The 16342-nt window shown below is 46.2% G+C and overlaps 9 protein-coding genes across 9 annotated transcripts; 6 read left to right on the forward strand and 3 right to left on the reverse strand.

Annotated features, from left to right (window-relative positions):
- Positions 1-63: 63 nt before the first annotated feature.
- Positions 64-1860, forward strand: PICMEDRAFT_10278 (hypothetical protein; the record flags this gene model as incomplete). Its single annotated transcript, XM_019159656.1, has 1 exon — positions 64-1860. One exon carries the CDS (start codon positions 64-66, stop codon positions 1858-1860), a length of 1797 nt encoding a protein of 598 aa, XP_019018381.1.
- Positions 1861-2169: 309 nt separating this feature from the next.
- PICMEDRAFT_31763 (hypothetical protein) lies at positions 2170-2964 on the forward strand (the record flags this gene model as incomplete). The annotated part of the gene is made up of 1 exon (XM_019162718.1): positions 2170-2964. One exon carries the CDS (start codon positions 2170-2172, stop codon positions 2962-2964), a length of 795 nt encoding a protein of 264 aa, XP_019018382.1.
- Positions 2965-3635: 671 nt separating this feature from the next.
- On the forward strand, positions 3636-5561 carry PICMEDRAFT_71359 (hypothetical protein; the record flags this gene model as incomplete). Its single annotated transcript, XM_019163902.1, has 1 exon — positions 3636-5561. The coding sequence occupies one exon, from the start codon at positions 3636-3638 to the stop codon at positions 5559-5561; it is 1926 nt and encodes a 641-aa protein (XP_019018383.1).
- A 228-nt stretch (positions 5562-5789) lies between these two features.
- On the forward strand, positions 5790-6974 carry PICMEDRAFT_27781 (hypothetical protein; the record flags this gene model as incomplete). Its single annotated transcript, XM_019162514.1, has 1 exon — positions 5790-6974. A coding segment is annotated over one exon (1185 nt), but the record flags the coding sequence as incomplete, so codon positions are not given.
- A 1538-nt stretch (positions 6975-8512) lies between these two features.
- Positions 8513-9167, reverse strand: PICMEDRAFT_49852 (hypothetical protein). Its single transcript, XM_019163142.1, has 2 exons — positions 9070-9167; positions 8513-8985 (listed from the first exon to the last, which is right to left on the reverse strand). Exons 1-2 carry the CDS (start codon positions 9108-9110, stop codon positions 8694-8696), a joined length of 333 nt encoding a protein of 110 aa, XP_019018385.1. The 5' UTR covers positions 9111-9167; the 3' UTR covers positions 8513-8693.
- Positions 9168-9367: 200 nt separating this feature from the next.
- Positions 9368-10651, forward strand: PICMEDRAFT_24078 (hypothetical protein; the record flags this gene model as incomplete). The annotated part of the gene is made up of 1 exon (XM_019162334.1): positions 9368-10651. A coding segment is annotated over one exon (1284 nt), but the record flags the coding sequence as incomplete, so codon positions are not given.
- A 119-nt stretch (positions 10652-10770) lies between these two features.
- On the reverse strand, positions 10771-12150 carry PICMEDRAFT_71362 (hypothetical protein; the record flags this gene model as incomplete). Its single annotated transcript, XM_019163903.1, has 1 exon — positions 10771-12150. One exon carries the CDS (start codon positions 12148-12150, stop codon positions 10771-10773), a length of 1380 nt encoding a protein of 459 aa, XP_019018387.1.
- A 361-nt stretch (positions 12151-12511) lies between these two features.
- Positions 12512-13771, forward strand: PICMEDRAFT_15254 (hypothetical protein). Its single transcript, XM_019160736.1, has one exon. The coding sequence runs from the start codon at positions 12723-12725 to the stop codon at positions 13719-13721; it is 999 nt and encodes a 332-aa protein (XP_019018388.1). The 5' UTR covers positions 12512-12722; the 3' UTR covers positions 13722-13771.
- On the reverse strand, positions 13487-16252 carry PICMEDRAFT_15255 (hypothetical protein). Its single transcript, XM_019160737.1, has 2 exons — positions 15266-16252; positions 13487-15053 (listed from the first exon to the last, which is right to left on the reverse strand). Exons 1-2 carry the CDS (start codon positions 16198-16200, stop codon positions 13838-13840), a joined length of 2151 nt encoding a protein of 716 aa, XP_019018389.1. The 5' UTR covers positions 16201-16252; the 3' UTR covers positions 13487-13837.
- Positions 16253-16342: the final 90 nt, after the last annotated feature.

Here is a 16342-nt window from a genome sequence, read left to right on the forward strand (position 1 = left end):
TTAATTGAGATCTTGCAATACTTCTTCTTGCAAAGGAAAAGACAGAGGAAAGCCAATAAAAAAATGGTGGTCCCCAACATGCAAGGTTTGAAACAGCTTGCGGCCAACAGTCGTGTTTCGGTGATTGGCGGAGGTATATCCGGGCTATCATTTGCATATTTCCTCGGCAAGCTGCGTCCGGATGTGAGGGTGACGGTATACGAGCAGCAGGGTCGAGTCGGCGGATACATTCAGACAAACCGTGCGAGTGAGCAGACGCAGAAGCAAACCCGGTGCGTCGGGGAGCGGGCGTTGAAGATGGAGAAGGGTCCGAGGACACTACGAGGGGTTTCGCCTGGTACATTGATCATTGTGGATCTTCTCAAGAAAATGGGTCGGTTGGGCCAGTTGCGGGGGGTACATGTGGGGAGCAAAGGGAACCGGAAGTATCTTGTGAAGCGGTCTGGCGATGGGGATGCGCAGGTGGGCTCGGTGAGGGGCGAGTTGATCGAGGTGCCCGGGCCCGGGTGTCGGTTGAGCACGGTGGGCAAGTTTTTGGCGAGCGACTTGGGTCGTGTGGGCCTGGCCGGTTTTGCGAAGGACCTTTTTTTCCGGCCGGCGGCCGGTGACGAGGAGCGGCTGGACAGGATGAGCGTAGAAGAGTTCTTCACACGGCACTTTGGGCGGCGGATGATCACGGACATTGGGAGTGCGTTGATGTACGGGATCTATGCGGCGGACGTTGCGGACTTGAACGTGCAGTCCGTGATGCCGGGGCTCGTGGAGCTGGAGAGACAGGAGGGGTCTGTGGCGCGGGCGATGCTGAAGCGGCTTTTCCGTGCGAGGCCGAGGGACGATGCCTCCAAGAGGCCCTCGGCGCTCGATGAGGACCTCCAGTTGTACGTGGACCGGCTGGGCAGCGACTTTGACCTGGCAAACCTCGCTGTGCTCCTGAAGAAGTTCCCCATGCTGGCCATGACCGACGGCCTCTCGACGCTCTGCGAGGGGCTGCGCGGCAGCCTGCCCGGGAACGTGACGGTGGTGACCGACTCCGGCGTGGAGAAGATCAGCACGGCGGGCGCCGGCGGCGCCCCTGTGGTGACGTTCGACGACGGCCGGGAGGAGGCCTGCGACCATGTGCGGTCGACGACGAACGCACAGGTGTTTGGCGGCCTGGTGGCAGACACGGCGCCGGAGCTGGCCCGGCAGCTGGCGGAGTTCCGCTACACGAGCGTCACTGTGTGCAACGTGCTCATCCCGCAGCGGGAAGTGAAGCAGTACGAGGGCTTTGGGTTTCTTGTGCCCAAGGCGAGGTTCAGCAAGGACGCCCGGGTGATGGGCGTTATTTTCGACTCGGACGTGGAGGAGCACAGCAGCGTGCTCTTCCCCGCCGGCGTTGCGCGCGGACTTCCGCCCGTGCTTGTCGCCGGCGGCAGCACCGCCGCCGCCGAACCCCCATCGGCGGAGACCAGGGCCGCCCTGCAGGCGGTCGAGCGCGAGATCGTCGGGCGCGAAGACCCCCGGCCGGCGGCCGACCAGTTCACCAAGGTCACCTTCATGCTGAACGTCGCAGGCCCCCGCGCGCCGCCGGTTTCGCAGCTGCGCCAGGTGGTGGCCGAGACATTTGCCAACCTGCTCGGCGGCGGCCCGCTGCCGCCGGGGTGGGCGCTCGAGCGCACCACGCTGCGCGACAGCATCCCGCTCTACGACGTGGCCGGCGAAGGCTTCCCCCGGCGGCGCGTGGCCGTCGAGACGGCGCTGGGCAAGCGCTTTGGCGGGCGCGTGAGTGTCGGCGGCATGACGTTTGCCCGCGGGATCGGGGTCCCCGACGCCGTCGTGTCCTCGCTGCGGGCGGCCGCAGCGCTCGCCGGCGGAGCGTGAGCCAAAGCTAAAGCAGCCGATCGCCGCGGAAAAGGCTTTTCCGACCTCGCACTGCTTCCCCGCGGGGCGAGTCGGGGGGCCAGTGGACGGGGAGGGAAAGGTCAGGCGGCAGAGGAGAGGAGGGTAAGATGGGGAAAGAGAGAAAAGGGAGAAAGGAGACCGGGGTAGCTCGAATTTTTTTCTCCTACGTAAGCTTATCAAAGTTTTACATAGTATATTGTATCACATAGCCTCACATAATCTCACACTTTTACGACATTTATATCGACAAAGCAAGATCGAGCAAGAACCATGTGGAACACAAGACAGATGAGAAACACAGTAGTGAAGAGCGGGCTCCGGCAGAAGCAGTGGCAGGGGGCGGTGGTGCGCAGACTGCTCTCTCTGCAGACGATGAAGACGCCGTCAGAGAACGCCCTCAAGTTCGTTGCGACAGACAAAACGCGGTTCCTCCCAGAGGGAATGCAGCAGGCTATCGACATCGAGAGCTTGGCAGAGGCAAACGAGAAGTCGCCGCTAGCGTCGCAGTTGTACAAGATCAACGGGGTGCGGTCGGTGATGATCGGGTCGGACTTCATCACGGTGAACAAGGTGGACAACAGCTTGTCGAACAACCCGGAGCTCGACTGGACAAGCTTGAAGCCCAAGGTGGAGCAGTACATCGCCAGCTTTGCCAAGACAAAGCAGCCGTTCCTGGACCAGCACTACCTCGAGGAGTACCAGAAGGAGCTGGACACGCTCGACGAGAACGACGACGACGTGGTGTACGAGATCAAGGAGTTGATCAACACGAAGATCCGGCCGGCGCTCCAGGACGACGGCGGAGACATCCACTTCCGCTCGTTCGACGAGTCCACGGGGACAGTCTTCATCAAGTTGCGGGGCGCGTGCAAGTCGTGCTCCTTGAGCGAGGACACGCTCAAAGGCGGCATCGAGAGCATGTTGAAGCACTACGTGCCCGAGGTGGAGGAGGTGCGGGCTGTGCTTGACCCGGAGGAGGAGATCGCCATTGCCGAGTTCGAGAAGCTGGAGAAGAAGCTCAAGCAGAACGCCTCTGCCTCCGGCCCCTCCGACCCCAAGGTCCGGCCCGAGGCCCACGCCTGAGCCCGCTGCACCCGTCCTCCCACACGCTTTCTATATATTCTCGTACACTAACTAATATTCCTTACATCGTCTACCTACCTACCTTGGCGGCTCCAGTCCCGGCTCCGGCTCCTCCACTCCGAGCTGCCGAGCCGCTTTGTCAAACGCCTTCGCCAGCCGGAAGTCCAGCTCGCTCAGCCCCTGCACGTCGTGTGTCGTCAACTCCAGCTCCACCGCCGTATACACGTTCGTCAGCTTCGGGTGGTGGCCGCTCCGGTGTGCCCGCATCGCCACCCGTGTCAAGAACGACCACGTCTCCTCAAATGTCCGGAACCGGTACGCCCGCAGAAGCGTGTCTGCCGCCCCCGCCGTCGCCCCAGGCACAAACCGCCACCCTGGCACCGTCGCCATCAGCGACCGCACCTTGCCTGCGTCGAGTCGAGCCACTGTCATTGCCCACCAGATGGCCCCAGGTGCCTGCAACACACAACCAGCACGACCTCCACCACCACCATGAACCTATCTTCACCTCTTCAACTTCAGGCCCCGCGTCCCCTCGGCCACCCCTGGCGCTCTCGCTCTGACCAAATTCACCTTCTCCGGACCTGCGCATGAAGAGGTCGGGAGAGCATGGCCGCAGACACAAAGGAAGCAGCTGCACTCAAGAAGTCACCCTCCATCACATCCACAGCATGTCCAGTGCCATCTATATTCTGGACAGAGACCTCAATCTAATCATCCAGCGACATTACCGCCAGGACCTCGACGTCTCCTACATCCTCGAGTCATTCAGAGCCGTGTACAACAGATCGCACCCGATTGACCTCCCCATCATAGAAAGCAATGGCATCACGTACCTCTACTTGAAGAAGAAAGAGGTCATCTTCATGTCCCCCGTCTTGGGGGACATCGACGTCATGTCGCATATGGCCTTTTTAGAGAAGTTTAGCCAGTTGCTCCAGAAATACTTCAGGCACTACAACTTAGTGGACCAGGACACCACTGAAATCAAGGCTGACCTCATCAGGGACAACTTCGTCCTTATCTACGAACTCTTCGACGAATGTTTGGATTTCGGCATCCCGCAGCTCACCGAATTTAGCATCTTGAAAGACTACATCAAGCTGATGATCAAACCTGAAGACTACCACGACGGATCCCACTTCAACGAGCAGATAGACGAAGTCGAGAAGACAGTCGAAACCGAAATCAACTCCTCCATCTCAAGAACAGCAATGACGAAAATCTCTTGGAGACCAAAGGGGATCTTTTACAACAAAAACGAGTTTTTCGTCAACTTCAACGAGTACCTCAAGTTCAAGTACAACCATAAGGTGCATAAAGTCATCCTCAACCAAATATCCGGCGAAATCAAATGTAAGAGTTATCTTTCAGGTATGCCGTATCTGAAAATGGGGCTCAATGAAACTTTGAACAGACAAAAGACAATATTCAACAACATCCAGTACCATCAATGTGTCGATCTTAACCTCTTGAACGATAACACCGTCGAGTTTATACCGCCAGATGGTGAATTCTCGCTACTCACATACCAGATTCTGGATACGCAAGTCTTACAGCCCCTTATCTTGGTCAAGCCACAGTATAGAATCTTTAAAAAAAAGGACCAATATAAGCTGAGAATCAAAGTGGATATCGTCACAACATTCAAGCGGAAGTTCAACATGGTGGACTTGAAGATGCGTATACCGCTGGTCGTTAAACATCCCATTCTATACACCGACTTCAATAAGTCGATGAAGTTTAAGACAAAGCTTGGGGAAGTCGTGCACAGTCTCGACGATGAGACGATCATCTGGAAAATAGAAAAAGTCCAAGGATCAATGAGAGGTGAAATGTTGGCCGAATTCGATCTCATCACAGAAAAAGATTTATGGGAATCCCATCTGGAAAATCAAGAAAGAGTCAGGCAGGAGCATAACGACTTGTACTACTTCGAGCTTGGAACAGAATTTACTAAGCTGGGCCATAACAAGCCCACCAGCCGCAAAATCGAACACTCACAGCAGCACTATCGTCATCCTGGTGATGGTGGTGGAAGTACTGACGCTGATATCAATGACGATAATTCCGAAAATGACGACGGATACAAGTTGGGGGGAAAACCTACACAGACCAAAGCTGGGATAGAACGGAACAAAAAACGTAGAAACAAAGCAGGAGTTATGGACAACGACGTTGAAAGAGTAGTTACTGTCGAGTTCCAGCTTCAAAATATGTTGTACAGCGGACTCAAAGTTGACTTCCTATCGATAAAGGAAGACCAATTGAAACTACAGACCTTCCCGTGGATCATGTACTGTGTGTTCTGCTGCGGAGACGACTACTCCTTCATACTCAGTGACGAACAGTTTCGCAATGAGATCGACGAAGAAGATGAAAAAATCATGATCGAAAGAGGACGATGGTTAGGAGGAGATTCGAACACAGTTCCACAATCGGAACCAGAACCAGCAGAGGACGAATCCTCGAAACTTACTGAAGATTTTTCCACAGCCCTGGATCATGTTGGAGAAATAAGTGTCCCTGATGGAGCCAACCTCGACTTCGAAGAGTACGTTGTGGAGGATGAAGACGAAGTACAACCAACTGTATAGATTCATGACTAACAAATATATGTAATTAGAGTGAACTTTGTTTTCTTTTCTATATGTGCAGCTGAAAAGTACTATTACGTAATCCTTTAGCGATCGCTGCGTTGAAGCATGATGATGGTGTTGGAGAATATATAGAGGCATAATCTGGATCCACTAGCTTTTACTCACTAGTGAATGATTCTTTAAGCTTGCGTTCTTGCAGCATAGAAGAAGTCACATCCAGAAATGGTGAAGTTGAAAAGCTATAGTCTCAATTTAGGCTACCCCGCCTATGGCGCCCAGTTTGTCAACGACAACACCGTCATCGTGGCAGGCGGTGGAGGGGATGGGAATAACGGCATTCCAAATAAGATGACTGCGATCTTGATCCAGCCTCAGAACTTAAAGAAGCCTATAAAGAGATACAGAGAATTGACTTTGAACGAGAATGAAGATTCAGTGATGTCACTCGGCGTGGGTAATGGAACGATTCTAGCCGGCATCAACGAAAATCCTCTCATGATGGCTAAAGGCGTCAATAAACACTTGAGAAAGTTCAAATTCGAAAACGATCATCTCAAATTTGTGGAAAGTTGTCAAATTCATCCGAACACTAACTCTACTATATATCAAAAAATAACAGCAATCTCAAATGATGGTTCGATAGGAGTGATTGTCATGAGTGATACACCTTCTTCCATCTATATCATCGAAACTGCTCACGATCTGGAGGAGAAATTCAAAATTGTCACTGATGGTGATGTAAAAGACGTAACGATTTCTTTGGATGGGAAGCTCATGTGCTACATAACGTCATCTGTATTTGAGGTTATCTCCCTAGTTACAGGGCGTTCTGTTTATAAGACAAATATCGACTTCTTGATGTCGAAAATAAGGTTTTTAGATAACAACGAGGTCATAATTAGTGGGGCCAAAAATAAAGACACAGTCATTGCCAAATTCTCGATTGCAAGCTCAAAAATTATCCAACAGAAAATTGTGTTTAAGAATTTAAAAGGAATTACATCAATGGATGTAAATATCAAAAATAATCTCACTGTTCTTGCTACTTCTAACTACTCACTACTTATTGTCAGAACCTCGGATTTGAAAGTCATCAAGGTGTTAAACAAAGTCCATGATTTTGCCATCACAAAAGTAGTATTTTCAAAAAATGGTTCATATCTGGCCTCTTGTTCAGCAGCAAATACCGTGAATATTGTCGAAATTCCTGAGAATTTCGCAGCTTCCAAGTCAATATTGGCTACAGTTTTCCAGTACATCTTTTCAATAATCATGATAGTATTCCTATCGATGGGAGTACAATTTCTGTATGAGAATGGATACATAAATGTTGCATATACCAAGGCATTGGAAATGTATGAACATTACAAACCGCAAGATTCTTCAGGATATTTCACAGTAGAATCTATCTCTTCGTTCCATCCTTCCTCCACAACCACTGTGAATCCATCATCATCTTCCTTATCTTCTGTCTCTTCCTCCTTTTCCTATTCCGTCTCCTCTTCCGATTCATATTCAACTTCCAGTGCTGAAACTCTTTCGTTTTCGGAATCGCTGAAAATGCTTGAGTCCTCTTTGAATGGAGAAGCGAACCCGAGTTCAGAGACCCTCACTTCCATTTTGAAGCTGACAAGTTCTATCGTGGGGGATTTCAAATCGACTATCACAAATATAAAACCTACCTTAACTTCAACATCTTCAGCTAGAATAACTGATACAACTGCAGTCTCTTCAGCAAATACATCCTCTTTTGACCCTGCTGATTCCACCATTAATGGTGACATAATTTCTTACAATGAGCAAACTACATCTCTTGATCCTCTATCTTCTACTTCTTTTTTATCAGAAGCCAATGATGTAACCAAAAAGGACTCATCTTCTGTTGTCCTCAATCAACCAGTAAAAACTTTACTGACCAGTGCAATTGGTAATTCCATTACAAAAATAGACGATGGTAACACTGTGATTAGCAGTTTTCCGGAAATCTCCTCTACATCATTGGCTCAAATTAAAGAGATCACAAAAGAAATCATCAAAGAAGTAACATCTTTTGTTTTTGCCACTCAAACGGAATTCTCTACAACTGTCCAGATTTCGACCTCTATGGTCACTTCAGTTCATACTAGTATAGCAACTAAAGTCGAAACTGAATTTGCGACACTCACATCTGTCGTAGTTGAAACTCTGACAAAAGAGTTAACTATTACTTTACCTGAATTGAGTGTGCCTGTCACTGTACTGGACGTTTCTAGCTCTATTATGGTGGAGACAGAGAATTCGGGTGCCACAAATAATGCTGAGGATCCAGTAGAACCCTCAAAGACTATGAGCACTGCAACTATTCTAACCACGCCTGTTTCTGAAACTTCAACACCGGCATTTGCTGAAGGACTAAAGATACAAATAGAGCCATCAAAGGATGTTTTTAGCGATCCTGCAGAGGCCATGAATAGCCAGGAAGAGCAAGTCAAGAAAATTCTAGAAGTAGAAACTAAAGCAAGTGTTTCGGAATCAGTTTCCGGCTCAAGTTCGCATGTGTACTCGATCGAAATCGAGCCATCCAGTTTAGTATTTGAGCACCCTGAAGAGGCTTTTGAAGAAGAGCATAAATTGGTAGAGAGTGAGCTAGCGGATGTTGAGCCAATACTAGCAACAGTTACCACAGATAGTCAGTCTAATACCTCTCTGAAGGAGAGCTTTTTTGTTCTGACGGCTCCAAGCGTTGAGATAAGTGATGTTAAAGAGAATGTATCATCATCCACAGCCACTACCACCTCTGCTACCGGTCCAATTGTAGGAACTATTTCGACTTTCACTGATGAAATTGAAAACTCGCCAGTAATTGATGCATCTTCCACATCTAGACCTTCTGATATACTCAGCAAAGATGAACTATAAAAAAATGTTATATGAACTATTTTACTTTTTTATAACTTTTTAAATACTTATCGGCAGTAAAATATTTGTGAACTTAATTTGAACCAAATATGAGGGATTCCAATTATAAATAGCTATCATAATTACGAAAAAGAAAGAAGATGGAAGATAGAAAAAATGATATACGAGAAATGGAAACTGTAAAAATACAAAAGCCGAACCAACCTTCACGGCATGTTTTAAAGTGTTTGATTATTCACCGGACTTCTTACTATTACAAGCAACAATCTTAAACTTTCCCACATCCAGCATTTGGCCGTCATCAAGCTTCATGTTAACATCTTTTATAACAAATGTCCAAACATCGTCACAGAACCTGTAGGTACTTAGGTGGCCTTTGAAAGTCATTTTAGCCCGTACATCGCTGCGGAGGTGATCCGATGTGACTCTATCAAAATTTGCAAGTACCTTCATTGCCAACTGGGGTTGAATACGTTGGTCTACAATCAATGTATCCAATGCATCTGCTAGTGTTGCACCTACTCTGCATCACAAAATGGGGTGAAACGATCCAAAGATGAGTTAGTATCAAATTTAGCTTATTAAATAGTATGGTAGATAAACGTACGTGCTTCTTCTGTAAAATTCATAGTACGATGGCCCATTCATAGTGTATTGCTGCTTTCTTAGACAGGGGATCGGCTATAATAAGGAATGTAAGCATTCAATAGCTCGATGTATAGTAGCTCCTAAATGGAACAACAGGTGAAGCCTGCATAATCATCAACACCTCGCCCGCATGTTAAAATTCATCCTAACTTGATCTTTCGTTGCTGGAATTGAATTTTCTCCGAGTAGTCACAAGAAAAATGAGTAAAGGTAAATTAAAGGGATTACATCTATAGTACCGGGAAAGTACAGGCATGGCTGTCATATACTACAGGTTCAGGTCTCAGAAGCCCGATCATATTGCCACAATCAAGTTCGATGGAACAGGACTAACCGTCTTTGAACTCAAGCGGGACATCATATTAGCAAATAATCTGTTGCATTCAACAGATGTGGATATAGTACTTTACAGCACAGAAGATATCCAAGACACCAAAAGCTGGGGTTATCAAAATGGTGGATCCTCGTCTGCTGGTGAGAGAGAGTTGGATGACGATAATGAGGTTGTTCCCCGTTCCACAACCGTTCTTGTACGCAGAACCATGACTCCCAAAAAAAACAAGGGGAACGTACAAAGGTACGTGGCGGGCAAGCCGAGGTTGCAAGTTTCTGGTACAAATTCAGTCAACAAGTCGATTAGTTTAGGGAACAATGTTGGAGGGACTATGAATTTTGGGGATGCCGCCACTAATGGGGATGAGGATGACATGATCAAGAAAATGTTTAGTGTGCAAGATGAGCAATGGTCACAGCAGCAAGATGTGATGGCAACAGCTACAAGAGTGGACAACTTTAGAACGAATGTTAATGAGCCAGTTCCAGAATACTATATCTGTTACAAATGTGGTGAAAAAGGCAAGCATCATATCAAGAACTGTCCAAAGAATAACGATCCAAATTGGGAAGGTGTTCGTGTTAGGAAGACGACCGGTATTCCAAAAAGTCATTTGAAAGCAATTGAAAATCCAGAAGATACGATCCGGGATTCCAATTCCTCGGGAAATACTACATATATGGTCAACGATGAGGGTAAATATGTTGTTGCAGTTGCAGATACCAAAGCGTGGGAGAAATATCAGAAAACGAAGAAAGGTGAAAGCGGAGGTTATTTGAACGGCGATGTTGATGTTGATGATGGTGAGTTGAAAGATCCAGAAACCGGAAAATTGTGGAAAAGTCCTGTACGAATACCTTGTTGCAATAAAATTTTCTCCAGAAAGATCATCGAAGACAAACTTATTGATAGTGATTTTACGTGCCCAAGTTGTGGAAAGGAACAAATTTATCTAGACACTTTGGTTGCAGACGAAGAACTACAAGCAAAGGTAGATGAATATGTCAAAAACCTCTCGGAAAATAAGAATAATGATGGAAACTCTCCAAAAAGAAGGCAAGTCAATCCTGCAGGAGCCACCGCCAATACTAGCCAGTTACCGCAAATTCCGATGATGCCTATGCCCCCTATTAATATGCAAATGCCCCCTATGAACATAGGTATGCCTCCTTTTATGCCTTTCATGCCGATGCCCGGGATGAATCCAAACGTGAATTCTATGCAACAAAACCAAGATAGTCAAAAAAACGAAAAACGTAATTAATATTGCAGATAAATAGACTTGCTAGCTAGATCTATATTTTGATATAGTGATAAATATGTACCCTAGTTAATGGAACTATTTCCAGCCGAGTATGAGATGACAGCCCATTTTCCAGATGAGCACCACAACTCCCCGACATCGTTTCCTTGCTGTTTCCAAAATTCAATCAGCTTTTCTTCCAAGCCGTCTGGAAGACCAACACAAACGTCCGCCTTACATGTTCTCAAGGCTAGGACGTGAATGTTTGAAGTTGCAAGCTGGTCTATGGCGTTGACAAATGGTGTTGTCTTCGGCCACATTCTGTCGCCAGTCAATTTTCTATAATTCAAATCACCTTTAACAATCACCAAGGTCGACTCTTGGAAATAGTTGTATAATTCTGCACCTCCATATTTAGTTTCGTGTGGGCTCAGGTACGAGTAGTCAAGTGCACTAGTCCAAAATTCAGAGTCAACCAATTGAAATTGTTTGGTGCTATGGTAGTATTCAATGGAGCTGACAAAATATTCCAATTCCTCTTGGTGATCTGGGAACCAGTCGGAGTTTCTCATATCTTGCAAAAACAACTTGTAGTCCTTGACCATTGTATCGCTGACCATCCAAGGTCTGGTTTTGCAATGGAACACTACTGTTTTCACCAACTTTGCATCCAGTAAAAACAAGGACAACGACAGGTCGGTGTAGAATTCAAACCCGGCGTTGTCTAGAACAAAGTCAACTCTTCTCTCCTCAAAAGGGACTGCCACCAGCCTGGACCAAGCCTCTGGTAAGTCATTGGCAATGATATTCTCAGCGGACTTTTCCCTGGCCTCCTTTCCTTGTCTAGACTGGATATCCTCGAGTGTGGCATTGGCGAGAAGTGAGAGGTCAGTGGCATTCCCCCACAAAGAGATGTCAACGAATTCCTCGAAAAGTATTCTTAGCTTTTCGGTCTCAACTTGGGGCGTTTTCTTGAGCTCCTCGCTCAACTTCTTGTACCTGATTGCCAATTCGTAGATACCAAACTTGGAAGACTTGAAAGTATCCCGTTTCAAGACCTCGAAAATGTCGAAATCCACCCACTTGCTTTGTGACTTCACAACCGTATCCAAAACCCGATAGAGATAGCATTCTGTGAAAAGCCATGGTCCGGCCAACCACGTTGGTTTTTCTTTCATTGTAGCCAGGATGTCGTTGTACGACTGCAAACTAGGAATAAGTGCCACCTCGGACTCGGTAAATTTTCTGATGGAAACACCATCTTCTATCTCTCGGAGCAGCAACTCAATGCCCTCCACTATATGTTCACTCTGCTTCTTCAATTCGGCGTCTTCTGACTTTTCTGCATGTGCAAACACGTCGTGCTTTGATTGAGTTATGATCTTTGGCCATCTCGATCTCGCTGTCGAGTAAGCAAAGGATGTTGGGTCGTTTAAGTGGTAAACGTCGGGGGTTTTTGGCATTGCTGGTATTGGCTTTGTTCTGTTCTTGCGGTTGGAGTTTTCAAGACTTCAAGATCGGCCTTTCAAAGGCTCAATTGCCAGGAAGTGCTCTTTTAAAGAACTGCATCGATCACTCTAAGTCGGGGATAATCCTCTCGGGACTACGTGTCCCGATGGTTGGCCGTAAAACGGCGATCGACGCCTGCCAGCCTAGTGGCCACTTCTTAACTAGCGGTTTGGGCATTCCACATGCTGCAGCCAGAAGCCCTACTGCAACCACATGTAGAGCTTGCACGGTAACCACACGCTTGTCTTTCCACAAAGATCGGTTCTACCAGCATTCCGGAGGAGGGTCCTTCTTGATGCAAGAAGGCCTGTCAGAGAGAAAGATAAACAGGAAACGGAGAAAAGGGCCTCCGGATCTTATTACGTCAGCAGGCAGGTCTTGTTGATTTCTTGATAGGCCCCAGTCCTTGGGAAATCCCTTGGAGGGAAAAAAGGTTGCAGAAGACATCGGAGAATGAGGCTGATTAGGGTGCCGGGACAGGGTCGGAAAGGGAACAGTGCTGTGGATAATAACTACGGAGTTAATTATGGTGCTTACGGAAACTGAGATGAGTAGCCTCAAGGAGGATATTCTCCGGTTTAAGGAGCGGTTGGAGATGGAGAAAAACCACCAACAGTACGGTGCCTCTCTATCGGTGGCGCCAGTGGCCAACCCGAGGTCCAACCGGGGGTCAAAGATGGATCCGACATCTGACACGGTGAACAGAAACATGATATCCTCGTGCAGATACAACTACAAGCTTTCCTCGGTGGATGTTTACAACAACGAGGAGAAGAGGTACGAGTCCAGACTGGTGTACGTGAACAAGGAAGTAGATGCAGACCTCGAGGAGAAAATACGGCAACAGGTGGAAGAGGAGTTTGCATCTGACGATGAGTGTGTTCCGGAGAGAGATACGCTCGTCGACGAGTGCGAGGATTCATACGTTACAAGACCCAACGACATCTTCAGCACAATACGGTTGGATCAATTGCTGAGACCGATAACAAAGCCCTCAGATGTCGTCACAATCAAGTCTATCAAGAGCATATACAAAGAACGGTATTTGGATAAACTTTCGAACGAAACGATATCGATCATAGAAAAAGAACAGGAGAACGTGAACTTGTTGAACCAGATCATGAACATCTTTTTACTAGACGACCCGGAGCACATCCAGGCCGACAACTTAGGGTTGGCGGAATACAACCATCACCTTGACTTGGATAAGGAAGAGGAAGATGAAGCCAGCATGAGCCACGATTTGCAAGAACTTCACCCGGAAAACGATCCTTTTTTCATGCCTCCCGTCTACGAATCTGACTCTCAGTTCAACGGCATAGACCAAGAAGAGATAGATGAAACCCGGCAACTGATACAAATAGCATTACAACGGAACGAGGAGTTTGTTAGGTCCCTGTTGCAAATTCGACTTGGGTTTTTACATGCCGACAACTACAGAGAACAGGTGCACAGCTGGTGCAAGGAAATGCATGAAAATGAGGTGGCGGAGTCGCAAAAGAGCACAAATAATAATAACGATTAGATTCTGGGCGTCGCATTAGCAATTTTTTGTACTATAATCCTGTTTCAACCATATTAACATTATATAGATATTTTTGTCTTCTTTAAACCGGTCTGATAAAACAGAAAAATCTTTGTTCAGAGGTCAAGTTCTAACACCTTGCAGAAAGATGCGGATTCGGATTCTTCGCCCACCGTCAAGGGAAGTACTGCATTGCACAAAACACCATCGAAAAACTCATCGATCAAGTTCTTCAATTCACTACCAGTCTGACGGAAGTCTGGATATGCATTGACTTCAAGCAGAGTAACTCCGTTCTCGTTGCTGAGGTCTTGAGAAACCAGAAAGTCTAATCCGTATGCTTCAAATGCATTAGGCAACGGTTGAAAATTCATTCTGTCCACGTTTACCGCGGCTTTGAAAAGATCTTCAATAATCTCATGAATTTGGTTGATGATGTATTTCTGTTGCTTCTCGGATAGACTAGATTCTTTCAGTTCTTCAACAACTTTTTTGTCAGTCGAGTCCTGTAGACATGTATTCGTTAAATGACCAGTCATATCAATCATTCCATCCTCATCGACAATCTCTCCACCTACATCTGGATTGTTGTAATCCTCTGCGCTGAAAAGCATAAGCATTCGATCATAGACATACACATTTAGTTGACCGGTCGCTAGCACATAAGTTCTAATATGAAATTTTCTATTTTCATATTTAGGCAAGAGAAGGGGATTGGAAATGTATTCTTGAACAACAAAATGCCTCAATTGAGAAATTATCATGCCGTTATTAGTCTCATCCCCTTCATCGTCGGTATCATCCTCATCAAAAGAGTCGAAAATGGTTTGAAGTTGATCAATAGTTTTGAATAAACGGATGCCCTGACCTTTATCTGTCATACTTGGCTTCAAAATGAAAGTTTTGTTCAGCTTTTCTTCATTTTCCATGAGAACGCACCTAAGTTCGTAAACTTCATCCAGGATATCATCCAAGAATTCAGCATATGTGAGCTCAAATTGAAAACTTTCAGGAAAGGCTCTTTTCAAAATAGAGTTAGGATGTTTTGCTTGATACACTGCAATAGTGTTGGAAAGATAATGTTTTCTGATTAGAGACTTTCTGTAAATATATGAGTTGGCAATATACTTGTTGTCCTGCATTAGCCTTTCGTGATCAAGATCTTCGTAGTCTCCGTAATGAAAGACAATACTGTCATCCTTTTGTGGAAGCACTTCTTCAATGGTGATATTGGGTAAGAACTTGCTAATCGCTTTTTGCAATGGCTCAAATATGTAAGAAGTCTTTGGATATGTGACAACCACTCTTAGATTGTTTGTGGTGCTTTCATGCCTATAGTATAAAAGTGAGAAAGTTAAGCTTGTAAAAGTTGCTGGTTAGTATATATGGTCATCGTGTTGTAAATGTGTCGTGGCTTACATTTCTTTTAAATTTGTACATTATAAGTTACTTAAAACTCATCACAAAACTTTATAAAGAAAAAAATACATTTCATGATCTCAGAGCAGGATGTTTTTTTCTCTTGTTTTTTACCTATTACTTACTGGTCATCTTTCAAAATCATTTCCCCATTGTTTTCTTCGTCGATGTGACGGAAGTTTGCCCTCAAAGCAGTAATACTAGCATGACCTTGACCAATGACCTTACCATCGGTAAGCTCTGTACTAGCATCAACAGCTTTATGGACAACATCAAAATCAGGACGCCATTTGAACACAACACCATCGGAAACACTGCCATCCACTATGTCACTGTGCTCTTTGTTTGATGTCTGTTCTGGTTTGAAATATAAACTTTTTCCCCATTTGTTTTCCAACATTGGAACATGATAAATTTTGGTCTTTCCAAGCTTTACGTGCTCATTTAAAGGTATGTTGACATTATAAATTTGGACTTCGGAGTTCCATTTTTCCCACAACCTTTCTATAATTCTGACCGCCATCAAGCTTGATTCCTTCAACCATTCTGCTGGCACAGCCGGATCCGCTTCGTAAGAATATGATACTGCAATCGCAGGTTTTCCTTGATGGCATCCTTCCATAGCTCCGCCAACAGTACCACTTGAAAGAGCATATAAGGCGGTGGAGTTACGCCCCACGTTTGGTCCACTAAGTACTAGGTCCACATTCTCAGGCCCACAAATGTGGTTGACTCCTATATCCGTACTAGTTGCCGGAGTACCGTTATCAACTAAACACCATTCCTTAAGATCTGGATCAGCCTTGAACTTTGCTTGCGGCGATGGGAAAGGGCCATGGTAAGAATTATCTTCTGGTTTGGAAATAGAGCTGTAGATGTATTTGACTGTAACATCACGTCCGGCAAAATGCGCCTTCCCTATCCAGGACTTCTGCGAAAAAGGAACACAGATTGTAAGATCCCAGTTTGTTAATTGGATAATTGCAGTGACTAAGTACTTGATGTATGGGGAAGCTAGGTCGTTTGGTCCTCCATCGTCGTTTGTAAGAAGTACCCTCATCTTCAGCTATTGATCCCGGTTGTCTCTCTTGCCTGCCTTGAATCTAGCTTTTATCACATCCCTCCGACGAAGTAACTGATCGTCTTACACCTTGCTGAAAACTATTTTTTCCTCCAAACTTTCCTATTTCACCAACTCAAGC

Source organism: Pichia membranifaciens, assembly GCF_001661235.1.
Source record: "Pichia membranifaciens NRRL Y-2026 unplaced genomic scaffold PICMEscaffold_2, whole genome shotgun sequence".
NCBI classification, from domain to species: domain Eukaryota; kingdom Fungi; phylum Ascomycota; class Pichiomycetes; order Pichiales; family Pichiaceae; genus Pichia; species Pichia membranifaciens.

What these genes read in the sequence shown, in the direction of transcription:
- PICMEDRAFT_15255 (XM_019160737.1), bottom strand. Translation starts at nt 16,200, where the DNA reads ATGAGGGTACTTCTTACAAACGACGATGGAGGACCAAACGACCTAGCT. An exon ending in ATGATTTTGAAAGATGACCA is followed by an intron (nt 15,054 to 15,265) that starts GTAAGTAATAGG and finishes TTTATACTATAG; the next exon opens with GCATGAAAGCACCACAAACA.
- PICMEDRAFT_49852 (XM_019163142.1), bottom strand. Translation starts at nt 9,110, where the DNA reads ATGAATGGGCCATCGTACTATGAATTTTACAGAAGAAGCAC. An exon ending in GAATTTTACAGAAGAAGCAC is followed by an intron (nt 8,986 to 9,069) that starts GTACGTTTATCT and finishes TTTGTGATGCAG; the next exon opens with AGTAGGTGCAACACTAGCAG.
- PICMEDRAFT_15254 (XM_019160736.1), top strand. Translation starts at nt 12,723, where the DNA reads ATGGTGCTTACGGAAACTGAGATGAGTAGCCTCAAGGAGGATATTCTC.